This window comes from Clupea harengus, chromosome 2 (assembly GCF_900700415.2).
Source record: "Clupea harengus chromosome 2, Ch_v2.0.2, whole genome shotgun sequence".
Classification (NCBI taxonomy): Eukaryota; Metazoa; Chordata; class Actinopteri; order Clupeiformes; family Clupeidae; genus Clupea; species Clupea harengus.
In genome coordinates this window covers 9,327,969-9,340,468 of record NC_045153.1, presented here as the reverse complement: position 1 = coordinate 9,340,468, position 12,500 = coordinate 9,327,969, and the positions used below count along the sequence as shown (strand labels likewise).

General features: G+C 49.6%; 1 protein-coding gene across 1 annotated transcript in view; it reads right to left on the bottom strand.

Annotated features, from left to right (window-relative positions):
* Positions 1-12,500, bottom strand: part of si:dkey-91i10.2 (uncharacterized protein LOC555224 homolog) — a 73,685-nt gene that overhangs the window by 17,665 nt on the left and 43,520 nt on the right. Inside the window, exons 2-3 of the mRNA XM_042709305.1 lie at positions 5,372-5,527; positions 812-2,814 (exon numbers count right to left, since the gene is read on the bottom strand). Of these exons, the coding sequence (XP_042565239.1) occupies positions 812-2,748 (1,937 nt within the window). The 5' untranslated portion in view covers positions 2,749-2,814; positions 5,372-5,527. The remainder of the gene's footprint in view (positions 1-811; positions 2,815-5,371; positions 5,528-12,500) is intronic.

Genomic DNA, 12,500 nt, shown 5'->3' with positions numbered 1-12,500 from the left:
CACAGACTCACATTCATTCGCGTGTCAGTCGAGGGAGAACACACTGATCCTACACACACCACGACCATACGGCTGTCAGATAGCCTTGCCCTTCACACAGGCAGTGAGCGGAGAACATTCCATGACAGCACCGCTGCCACAGTCAATAGAAAATTATACATAAAAAACAAACAAAAAAAAGCTATGAATAAAATAAAAATGTTAATGCATTCATCCTAATATTATAAAGTAATTACTGCGTGTACTGTCAGTAGCTGCAATATTAGTCATCAGTCAGTGACAGTAGCAATTAGTAAAGTATTGGTGGTATAGCAGAACTGCTGGTAGTATTAGCAGATGTAATAGTTGTATCAACAGCATTCATTTCTCCAGATTTCTCTAAATCATGTCGCTTATGCTTACTGTGGTAGTATTATTAAGTGCTCTTTGGAGCCAAAGCATGGGTAGTAAACAGAATAATTGGCCAGGTCTGCCCAGAGTATATTTAGCTCCTATTTAGCTAAATCTCAATTCTTTAGTTCCTTCTGGTTCCTTTTTTTAATATTTTTTTTTTTATTTATTTTTGGGCTTTTTCTGCCTATATTTGCACAGGACAGTGAAGTTGAATGACATGAAGCGAGGCGGAGAAGAGGCGGGGAGAGGACCGGGAAACGACTCCAGGCCAGACCTGAACCTGTGTCCCCGCAGGCACCGAAGCCCGCAAATGGGGGGCCCATCAGCCTGCGCCACAGTGCCCCCCCGTTCCTTCCCTTTCTAAATGAGTCGTTGTGCTTTTTCTCAGCGCTAGACGGAGCAAGCCTTCCTCTCTTACCTCTTCTTGATGAGGTCCAGCGCGGAGCCCAGCAGGCCGTCCCTCATGCTGTAGATCTTGGCTCCGTAGCTGGAGAGGTCGGCCCCCTCCAGGAGCAGCGCGGGGCAGCAGCTGGAGGGGCCCTCGCCGCTCGGTTTGCGCGGAGGAGGGAAAGAGCCGAGGGGCCCGTCTGTGGCCCCCGAGGCTGCGGGCTGGGGCTCCCCGGCGGCGACGGCGGCGGCGCTGCTGTTGTTGTTGTCCCCGTCGTGAGGAGGAGGAGCAGATGTGGACGGGAGGGGGGAGCGTGGTGCGGGGCTGGTGCAGATGGGGGCGAGTGTGGTTGAGGGTGAGGTGGTGGTGGACGAGGAAGAGGAGGAGGAGGAGGAGGAAGAGGAGGTGGGAGCTGATGGAGCCAGGCTGGAGTTAGAGGAGGCCTCTAGGGGGCACTCTCGAGTCTGACATGGGGTTTGGTTCTGGTTCTGGGACTGACAATGGGCTTCAATGTTATCATGTGTGTGATTCAAAACCTGCTCTTGGGTTTGGTGTTGGTTTTGGGCGGGTGGTTCACAGACAGCATGTTTTTTCTCAGTCTCTGCGATTGTCTGTTCGTTGTCTTTGTCTTTATTGTCTTGATCTGTCTCCATCTCCTGGTTACTGCTGTGTCGTCCACCCTGCTCATCACTGCTGCTTTGTCCCCCATTCTGCTCGCAGCTGTTCCTCTCATTCTGGCTGCAGTTCCCATTTTGGCCAGATGAGGGTGCTGTTGAAGCCACCAGCTGACCGTGTCCACTCTCCTTCTGTCGCATCCTCTTAAACTCCTCGAACGTGGGGATGTAGAGGCGCCCCATGGGTCGTCTCTTGCGCTCCGGAGTGGAGTGGGCTGACCTTCCGCCGCCCCCTAGTGGATCGGAGGTGAATGACCGGCTCATGTTTTCATTCTGGGTCTCCTGCGGAGGAGTCGCGGACGTGTCGTGCAGTGCCAGATTGGGGCTGCTGTTCTGCCTGCGCAGCTGCAGCCGCCTGAGCACTTCCTGTTTAATCTCCTCAGGGCTGGTGATGCGGCGGGCGCTTAGGGCGCGGGGCGCAGGGCACAGACGCGGCACCACCCCCTCCTTCTCTCCGCCCCAGCCCGTTGCGTACGGGGGCCCCACGACCCCGTTCCCCGGGGCCACCTGCGGCCGGAGGGGCTTCAGGGGCTCCGTGACGCGAGCGCTCTGCAGGCGCAGTTTGTCCCGCAGGCCTTTCCGAGCGTTCCCGTTGACGGCCCACTCCTCCGCGGTGGTGGTGGGGAACATCCACTGCGGGAAGAGCGGGACGTCCCGGCGAGTCAGCACCCGGCGCGGGTAAAACGCCAGGCTTTCCGGGTTGGCCACCACGCCGGCGTGAAGGTGCCCGCCGCCACTGCCGCCGTCCTCAGGCTGGCTGTCGTACCAGTGGCTGGTGGAAGTGCAGTGCAGGATGAACTCGCTGTCCACACTCCTGTAGGGCACCCCGCTCAGCGCGTACAGGCTGGGGTCCGACACGGCCCAGTTTAAGTTCTCCATGCTCCGGTACAGCCTGCTGCGGCTGCTACTGCTGCTGCTGCTACTGGTGGTGGTGGTAGTGGTGGTGGTGTTCACACACGCCCGGAGGGCCTGCTGCTGCTGCTGCTGCTGCTGCTGCCGCTTGGCCCTGGGGCTGGGTGGCGTGCTGCCGGGGTACCTGGGCGATGGAGGCCCCATGCCGCCGCTCGATGAACAGTACCGGAGACCCAGGCTCCCCAGGAGGCTGCCGGGGGGACACTGGCCCAAGATAGGAGCCTCGAGGCTGGGGTAGGGCGCGTGGGGGAAGCCCTGCAGGACGGAGAGGGAGGAGGGCAGGTCGGGCAGGCAGCGCTCCAGGTCCATGCTGCTGCAGCCTGGCGGGGGGGTGGCGGGGGGGAGGTCACATGGTACGGCGGCCGCCTTCACATCTGGCATGATGGGCGCTGCTGCTGCTGCAGGGCTGCACCGAAGGATGCTGGGAGGGGAACAAGGACCAAAGCCCTGAGGAGACAAACACACACACACACACACACACACAGGTAAATAAACACATGGATACACACAAACACACACACACACAGGTGAATATACATACAGCTACTCTCAAACACACACACACACACACACAGGTAAATAAACACATGGATACACACAAACACACACACACACAGGTGAATATACATACGGCTACTCTCAAACACACACACCCACACACACAGGTGAATATACACCTGGGTACACTCACACACACACACACACACACACACACATACACAGATATAGAGAGGGGGAGAGAGGAAAGCTATGGAGTAGGTATGATAGCCATGCAGAGACAAACACAGACATGTGAACACACACACCAACACACACAAACACAGAATCAAACTATGGAGTCCTAGGAGGCACACATGATATAAAAAGACACACATTCACACTCACACACACAGCACACACACATACATTTACACACTCACACACACAGAATCAGCACACTATGGTATAAATGCCTGGAGGTACAAACACATGCTGTTGATCACACAGACACACACACACACACACACACACACACACATACATGAACATGATACATACAAAGACACATGCTATGAATACATACATATCTAGTCCCCATCTCTCTTCCTCAAAGACAAATAAAAGGCTTGAATACACTGCACATACAAACATAATAATACACATCCACGCACATATACACATGCTTACAAACATTCATACAGATGTATACATATTCATATGTCTGCACATACACTTACTCACAAACCCTACACCCATATGCACAGGCACACACACACACACACACACACACACACACACACAGTGTTATGACATCTACAGCCCATCTATACATGAATTATTCACCGCTGCCAAATGCTCCAGAAAGAACTCATCTGTCAGTACACAGCAAGAGGAACCATCCAGAGAGACCTTGACGGTGCAGCTTATGGCAGCTGATGTGCCAGTGATTAAAACGGAACACAAACTACATACCAATAATAATCTAGTTATAGTTTGAATTATAGTCAAATAGTCATTTGTCAACTTTTTAACACAATTAACATGGAACCATGGGACAGAGGCGTCCAATTTGCCATGGCTATGACATAACTCGGGAGAGAAGCCACATTTAATGGGGAACAGCGAACAATGTTGAGTAACCACAATATCCACGATCACAATGTTCCTCGTGCGTGGTTCCTTCTCATTAATCGCATTAATATTCTAAAAACGGCTCATCGGCTGATGGAAACGGGTGTACAAAAATAATGAAATAATAGGGGAGGATTATTTTCGCCCGCTTGGCCAGAAAAAAAAAGGACAAGCGGGAGAGAGATCTACTAATCCGGGCAGACGGTGATGAAGAGCGCCACTTCGCAGTCGCCTCCGGCCCGTCTTCAACTAATCAGTGAAGGGACTCGGATTAGGGAAGAGTGCTGTTGGCTTCTCCCTCTCCCTCCATAATTAGTACAAATCGCCTGGCTCCGGGCCACACACATCCATCCATCCATCCATCCATCCGTAATCTTCCACGGATATCCAGGTCAAAAAGGTATGAGTTATGAAACAGCCCGACAGCGCAAGTGACCTTGCGAGCCCATATGAATAATAAAGAACACCCGATTGGATTTGTTTGAAGAAAGCATTTATTTGCATGATGCTTCTGTCTTGAGGTTTATGAGGCCAGATAAAAGGAAATAATTATTCAATTGTGCTTGTGAGAGAGAGAGAGAGAGATGGGAAACGCCCTGCGTGTTCAGGTGTTTAATTAAAATTGCTGAACTATAATTAAAAGGTTTGCAATAGGGGCTCCCCGGCAACGCAGAAATCTAATTTGTTTTCTCGTTTAAAGGCGTTCTAGAAGAGGAAAAAACCTGTATCGTGACAAAGGCACCGGATTTATCTCTCATTCGGATTTTCCACAGGACGCTGATTCCCTTCAGTTTAGCCCGCTATTTGCCTGTCATTCATCTACCTACACGCGCTGCGTGTCTGTCAGCGTGCACGCATGGCGCTCCTCCTTTCTCTCTACCTCCCTTTTTAAAGCTCTGTTTTGAAAATCGCTGACGTGCGAATAAGCACACCTCATTAGCGCAGTGGGCTTGGTAAATATGTGCGCCGGAGGACTCAAGCATGCCGGTATCACGTCGCTGGCAGACGGGCACTAGTCATCACATGTCTCCTATCCACGAACCCGTGCAGGCTGTAGCCTACACTCACACTCCGAACAGCCTCTTGCTAGGCTCTAACAAATGTAACTGACTGCCCAAAGTGATCTGTGCAACTACATGTTTTATCTTAACTTAACTAACCCCGGGTTTAAAACACACCACATCATCGCCTGCAGCACATTGCCCATGTTGATTAATTAAGATAGTAAACTTGATACAGCCAGAGAAATCAAAAAAATCTAATTCTCATTTAACTCCCCTATAATACTCACTTCAAGCAATGAGGTGATTAGAGTATTGTAAGCGTGAGACGAGAGCTGAAACTGAAGCCGTCATTGCGGGTAACGGTGCACCCTGAGGCCATGTAAACTCACCCCATTTTAATCGCGTCTCCGAACACCTCTCCTGCGTCTCCCGTAGTTCTTCCGTTCACCGCCGGTGCCCCAGATGTGTGGCGTCTGCCCGGAACCTTCCGCTAGCCAGACACACCATCAACAAACCCAGACTGTTTTGGCCCGGAGCGCAGATGTCTGTAGAAAACAAGACGAAGAGGGGGGAAAAAAGAGAGAAAAGACAAGAAGAGGTGAAATCAATGCAGATGTCTAAAAATAATCACAGCCATGTTTCTAGAGACACCTGGATCACAGGAGTTTGAAGCAGTGCTGACAGTTTGCTGTCTTAAAGTGAAAGAGGATGCTTTGAGAACAGACCCAAATCTGTTAAACAACATATCCTGGTTCCTCTAAAAATCAGTCACATCATTAGTTGATTTGTAACGCAGGGTTTTACAGAGTTCGCCATCTAATATAAATAGCCTAACTAGATTTCTGACAGCAACCAGCCAGCCGCAAAAGTCAACTTCAATGTCACCGTAGGGCATACTGACAACCAATCACTTTCCTTAAACCCAGTAAAACCAGTGTGCAACCAGTGAAGAACACATTACTGTAGATGAACCTCAGCTGCCAGAAAACCTGATGAAATGTCACAACCCTAAGCCATAAACAACAACAACAACCATAAAGCACAACACAGCAGCACTGCACAACCTCTGTGATAGATTCACAGCTGCCTCCAAACGTATCATGCATATTTTACTTGAAGCTGACACTTTTCATCCTAACACAATCAGCAGCGTAGGCAGGGAGGCAGGTCTGAATGCTCTGAGGGATTTCATCTGGTGACCTTGGCCTGTGCAAATCACCAGGTATTGAACACACAGCCCTTTAAAGCATCTCTTCAGACACCAGCCTTCCATTCCTGTACATCACCCAGGGCTATCGCAGGAGCAGCCTTGCATTTCTGCCCAGTCTGGTCTCGTGTCTGCATGTTTCAGGTATGTCATTAGGAGGGGGGAGCTCTCTCTCTGTGTGTGTGTGTGTGTGTGTGTGTGTGACAGACCATGTGTAATCTCCCCCATGGGAGGCACTGTCTGACCCTGGTCATTCAGGAGCCACACATTGGTCGATAAAGACATTTCATTTCTTCTCCCTCAGTTTCTCCCTCACGACTGTCGTCTGTTGCACTACTATTTAATATTCCTCTCTGTCTTCTTCTCATTCTCTCTTTTTCTCTCTATTTCTCTCTCTGTCGCTTCATCTATCTTCTTCTCTCTTTTTCTCTCTCTGTCGCTTCATCTATCTTCCTCTCGCATACTCATGTCATTTGTCTTCTCTTGGCACTTTCCATTTTGCACATCTTGTGTGCAGGAAAAGGCCGAGTCTGTGGCTAGGGCTGATTGACAGGCTGTCACAGGAGACCCTTCCTATCCCCCTGCAATCCCTTCAATCTCCCCCTTCACACACACATACACACACACACACACACACACACACACACACACACACGCATACACCCCGGCCCCTGTCCCCCCATCCAATCCGAGGTGACAGGCTTTGAGTGACAGGAGCCCAGAGGACCGTTGCTCTGAGCGTCAGGCAGCAGTACAGAGGGCAGTCAGCCCCCCCTCGCTATCTTTAGCTCTCGCACAGCCAACACTAAACCCTCATTTACAGGAGTGCCTGTGCTCCGCAGCACTGTGTGTTCTAGCCCAGTACCTCACTGTGTGTTAGCCCATAACCTCACTGTGTTCTAGCCCAGTACCTCACTGTGTGTTAGCCCAGTACCTCACTGTGTGTTAGCCCATAACCTCACTGTGTGTTAGCCCATAACCTCACTGTGTGTTAGCCCAGTACCTCACTGTGTGTTAGCCCATAACCTCACTGTGTTGTAGCCCAGTACCTCACTGTGTGTTAGCCCAGTACCTCACTGTGTGTTAGCCCAGTACCTCACTGTGTTCTAGCCCAGTACCTCACTGTGTGTTAGCCCAGTACCTCACTGTGTGTTAGCCCAGTACCTCACTGTGTGTTAGCCCAGTACCTCACTGTGTGTTAGCCCAGTACCTCACTGTGTTCTAGCCCAGTACCTCACTGTGTGTTAGCCCAGTACCTCACTGTGTGTTAGCCCAGTACCTCACTGTGTGTTAGCCCAGTACCTCACTGTGTTCTAGCCCAGTACCTCACTGTGTGTTCTAGCCCAGTACCTCACTGTGTGTTAGCCCAGTACCTCACTGTGTGTTAGCCCAGTACCTCACTGTGTTCTAGCCCAGAACCTCACTGTGCACTGAGTGATCACCACGCTGCTATAGATGAATTAATTATGAACATATGCTGTTGGGCTACATACACACTCACACACACACACACTCACTCACACTCACACTCTCTCTCTCACACACACACACACACACACACACACACTCACACACACACACACACTCACACTCACACACACACACTTACACACACATGCACACACTAGGGGTGTAAGAAAATATCGATACACTTGACTGTCGCTATATTATGTTCTTTGAAACTGTATCGATTCTCAGAAACACTATATTGATTTTGAATTCATCAAATAACGCCTTTGCTCAAATTGCACAAAACATAGAGTTATGATGTTGGGTGTTACATGGACTGAGATAAATGCAAATGCATTATTTTCCTAAGATTAGATTAAAATAAATTGAATAAACTGAAACAGATTCTTGCCGGTACACAGCCCTGACACACTGGAGGTGTATAGAGATGTCATTATCTGTATCTGTATTCAGATAGAAGACCGGAGGGGTGTGTGATTGATACAGGAACTCACGTTAAATTGGGCAAATGTTGTATTTTCGAACCTAACATGCAAATGTCTCTCAATTGTTGGGCCTTGAAAGCACCAACTTGATTTCAATATAGGCATATAATTAATTATGAAATATATTTCCACATCCTCATACTATAATCATATTCGGTTTGGCCTTGACAAAATTGAGCGGGCACAACTTTCATAAGATTTGAACCGATTTGAAGAGACATACTGGCTGACGCACAAACATGTCAATCATGGAGCTGATTAACTTCAGGTAGAACGAATATCTGTTCCCATTGCACTATGTGTGCTTTCCCCGAATAACATATTCAGATTCGGGGACATCTCTATAATGCACACACACACACACACACACACACACACACACACACACACACACACACGCACACACACACACCCACTCACACACACACACACACACACACACACACACACAAACACTACTGAGCTCTTAGAGCAGGCTTGAGGACTGTACAATGCACACACACACACACACACACACACACACCCACTCACACACACACACACACACACACACACACACACACTGAGCTCTTAGAGCAGGCTTGAGGACTGTACAATGCACACACACACACTGTTGGGTGACACAGGGGTGAAGTTACTCTACTGTGACATGCTGTTTTTTCTCTTCGTCAATACATGACAATGTCTCCTCCTTTCAGCTCCCCTTGTCAGCCGTCTTTTTTTGGGTATGTGAAAGTGACGTCTCATTGGCTCTGCTCCAAGACAGCCCCACGACGGCGCCTGACTCTGCCGGACCTGGGCCACATCTGGGTCCGGTCCGGTCCGGTCCCGAGACGACTGTAGTCAGGGATTTTCATCCTCTCTGTATCTCTCCCTCTTTTCCCTCCCTTTCTTTCCCTCTCCACTGTGTGTTTGCGCTCGTTTCTCCTTCTCAATTTCGCACGCAGAGCACACGGCACGACTCCATCTCATTATAAAGTGTTTAAAGTGGTTCAGTCCAAGTGCGAGTGGTCTCTGTGTGTGTGTGTGTGTGTGTGTGTGTGTGTGTGTGTGTGTGTGTGTGTGTGTGTAGTACGTGCGTATGTGTGAGCCTATGTGCCTAAGTGTGTGTCTATTTCTCTGTGTTTTATGTGTGTGTGTGGTGTGGTGGTGTGTGTGTGTGTGAGAGACAGAATGTGTGAGTGTGTGTGTGTCTGTGTCTGTGTCTGTGTGTGTATGTGTTTGTGTGTGTGGTTCGGTGGTGTGTGTGTGTGTGTGTGAGAGACAGAATGTGTGAGTGTGTGTGTGTGTGTGTGTGTGTGTCTGTGTGTGTGTGTGTAGTACGTGCGTATGTGTGAGCCTATGTGCCTAAGTGTGTGTCTATTTCTCTGTGTTTTATGTGTGTGTGGTGTGGTGGTGTGTGTGTGTGTGAGAGACAGAATGTGTGAGTGTGTGTGTCTGTGTGTGTGTGTGTCTGTGTGTGTGTGGACTCCAGACTCTCACTTAGACTCTCCGGTAATGATGTGATAATAACCTGGCACCTCATTACGCCACTGCCACCGCCTCTCCACCTGGGAACTACTCCATATCTATCCCCACGATAAGCACAACTTCACCCACAGACAGACAGACAGACAGAGAGACAGAGAGAGAGAGAGAGAGAGAGAGAGAGAATGAGAGAGAGAGAGAGAATGAGAGAGAGAATGAGAGAGAGAGAGAGAGGCAGAGAGAGAGAGACGGGAGAATGAGAGAGAGATAGAGAGAATGAGAGAGAATGAGAGAGAGATAGAGGGAGTGCAAGAGAAGAATGAATGAGAGAGAAGGGAATAGATGGATATAAGACGGAGAGAGTACATGAGTACGTCAGCCTCCTAGTTTTACGTGCTAACAGCTCAGTCATCTTCAGTGAGTGAAGCTCACTCTCAGCACGGCGACTGTCTCAATCTCATATCTGTGTCTCAATCCTTCCATCAGACTCTCCACATGGAGCAGTTTATCGAGCGCTGGCCGGCCAGCTCATTCACTCTGACTCTCTCTGACTCTCTCTGGCTCTCTCTGGCTCTCTCTGACTCTCTCTGACTCTCTCTAGCTCTCTCTGACTCTCTCTGGCTCTAGTGTTTCTCATTTCCTCCTTCTTCTAGCACATTCTCTCTCTCTCCACTCATCCTATGTCTCTCTTCTTTTCTCTCTCTTATTCTCTCAGTCTCTATCTCTCTTCCCCACCCTTGTTCTCCCTGACTCTCTCTCTCCCCCCACTTTCCTCTCATTTTCTCTCTCTTTGGTTCTCTTTCTCAACCACTCTCTCTCTCTCTCTCAACCACTCTCTTTCTCTCTCTCTCTCTCTCTCTCTCTCAACCACTCTCTCTCTCTCTCTCTCAACCACTCTCTCTCTCTCTCTCTCAACCACTCTCTCTCTCTCTCTCTCTCTCTCAACCACTCTCTCTCTCTACCTCTAAAACTATAGGACTGTGAGGGTTTGGCTTGGATGGATGGATGGATGGATGTCTGTACAGGACCCTGTTCCGTGTCTCTATGTGCCTCTATGTGTCCGTGGGTGTCTGTGGGGGAGGGAAGCTGCAGGACCACACGCGGTCTGGGCAGCCCGGCTGGCACTCTAGGGGGCTGGGGGTGTCTTTGGGGTGGGTGAGTGGGGGGGTCTTTGGCCGGCTGTGCGTGACAGAGCGTGACGTGACGTGACTGGACAGCGAAGAGAGGGCTGGCGGTGGGGCGACACGGCCGACGGAGCCTCACAGTGGGACTACGCAGCTGAGGTGAGACGGGGGGGGGGGGGGGGGGAAGCGCGGTCAGACCAGATGTCCATCTCAGCGGTCAGGACCAACAAATGTTACACACCTCAACGCAGGAGATCCATATCTCCTGAAGTCCACTCAACCATTCAAACAGCCAAACAACACACACACACACACACACACACACACACACACACACACACTCACACACGCACAAACAACGTCCTCATCTGTTTAGATGAGGACGTGCTGATGCATTGGCATACGCCTCCTACCACCCTTACCCTCTCATATCTCACAGCTTTACAGAAACATGTTGTTGCATTTCTCCTGTCATGGCTCCGCTTACCACATAAAAAAACAACAATAACAACAATAACAAAATACGCTCCAACCTGCCAGAAAACAACAAAATACTCTCCATTCTCTCCAACCTGCCAGATCTGCTGGTTCTTCCAGCTTAGTCACACACACGCAGAAGCCCTGGTTTTGGTGTCCCAGGTTTTTTGTGTCCCACATTTGAAAATGAACAATAAGTCATTATTTTCCAAATGTACATTTCAAGGGGAAATAATAATTACTAATACATTTCAAACACTGCTGTCTATCACGTGCTTTATGATGGTGGTGGGGAAATTAACCCAGGTTGAGCGCTTCAAGGCAGAGACGCTAACCACTATAAACACCACCACCACCATAAACACCAACACCACCACAAACACCACCACCATAAACACCAACACCACCATAAACACCACCACCACCATAAACACCAACACCACCATAAACACCAACACCACCACCACCATAAACACCACCACTATAAACACCACCACCACCATAAACACCAACACCACCATAAACACCAACACCATAAACACCAACACCATAAACACCAACACCATGAACACCACCACTATAAACACCACCACCATAAACACCACCACCACCATAAACACCACCACCACCACCATAAACACCAACACCACCATAAACACCAACACCACCACCACCATAAACACCACCACCACCATAAACACCAACACCACCATAAACACCAACACCACCACCACCATAAACACCACCACGACCACCACCACCACCATAAACACCACCACCATAAACCCCACCACCACCATAAACACCAATACCACCATAAACACCACCCCCACCATAAACACCAACACCACTATAAACACCACCAGCACCACCACCATAAACACCACCACCACCATAAACACCACCACCACCATAAACACCACCAGCACCACCACCATAAACACCACCACCACCATAAACACCAACACCACCACCATAAACACCACCACCACCACCATAAACACCACCACCACCAGCAGCACCACCATAGGAGAGAGAGAATGCCTCTGTCTGCTACTGTAGAGTACTGTAGAGCATCTCATCATCCTTCAGTCAGACGGACTGCACTGTTCTGATATTATATGCATAAAGGGGTACTGCACTTACATAATGGATGGATCAATCCAGCCACTCTGTGCTATTTATCCTGAGTGGCTTTCCATGCAGTTAATGTGCATGCCCATACACTTCACCTGCTTTATGGCTGTATGTCAGTGCAATGACCTTGGCAAGAGAGACTCTCTTCATC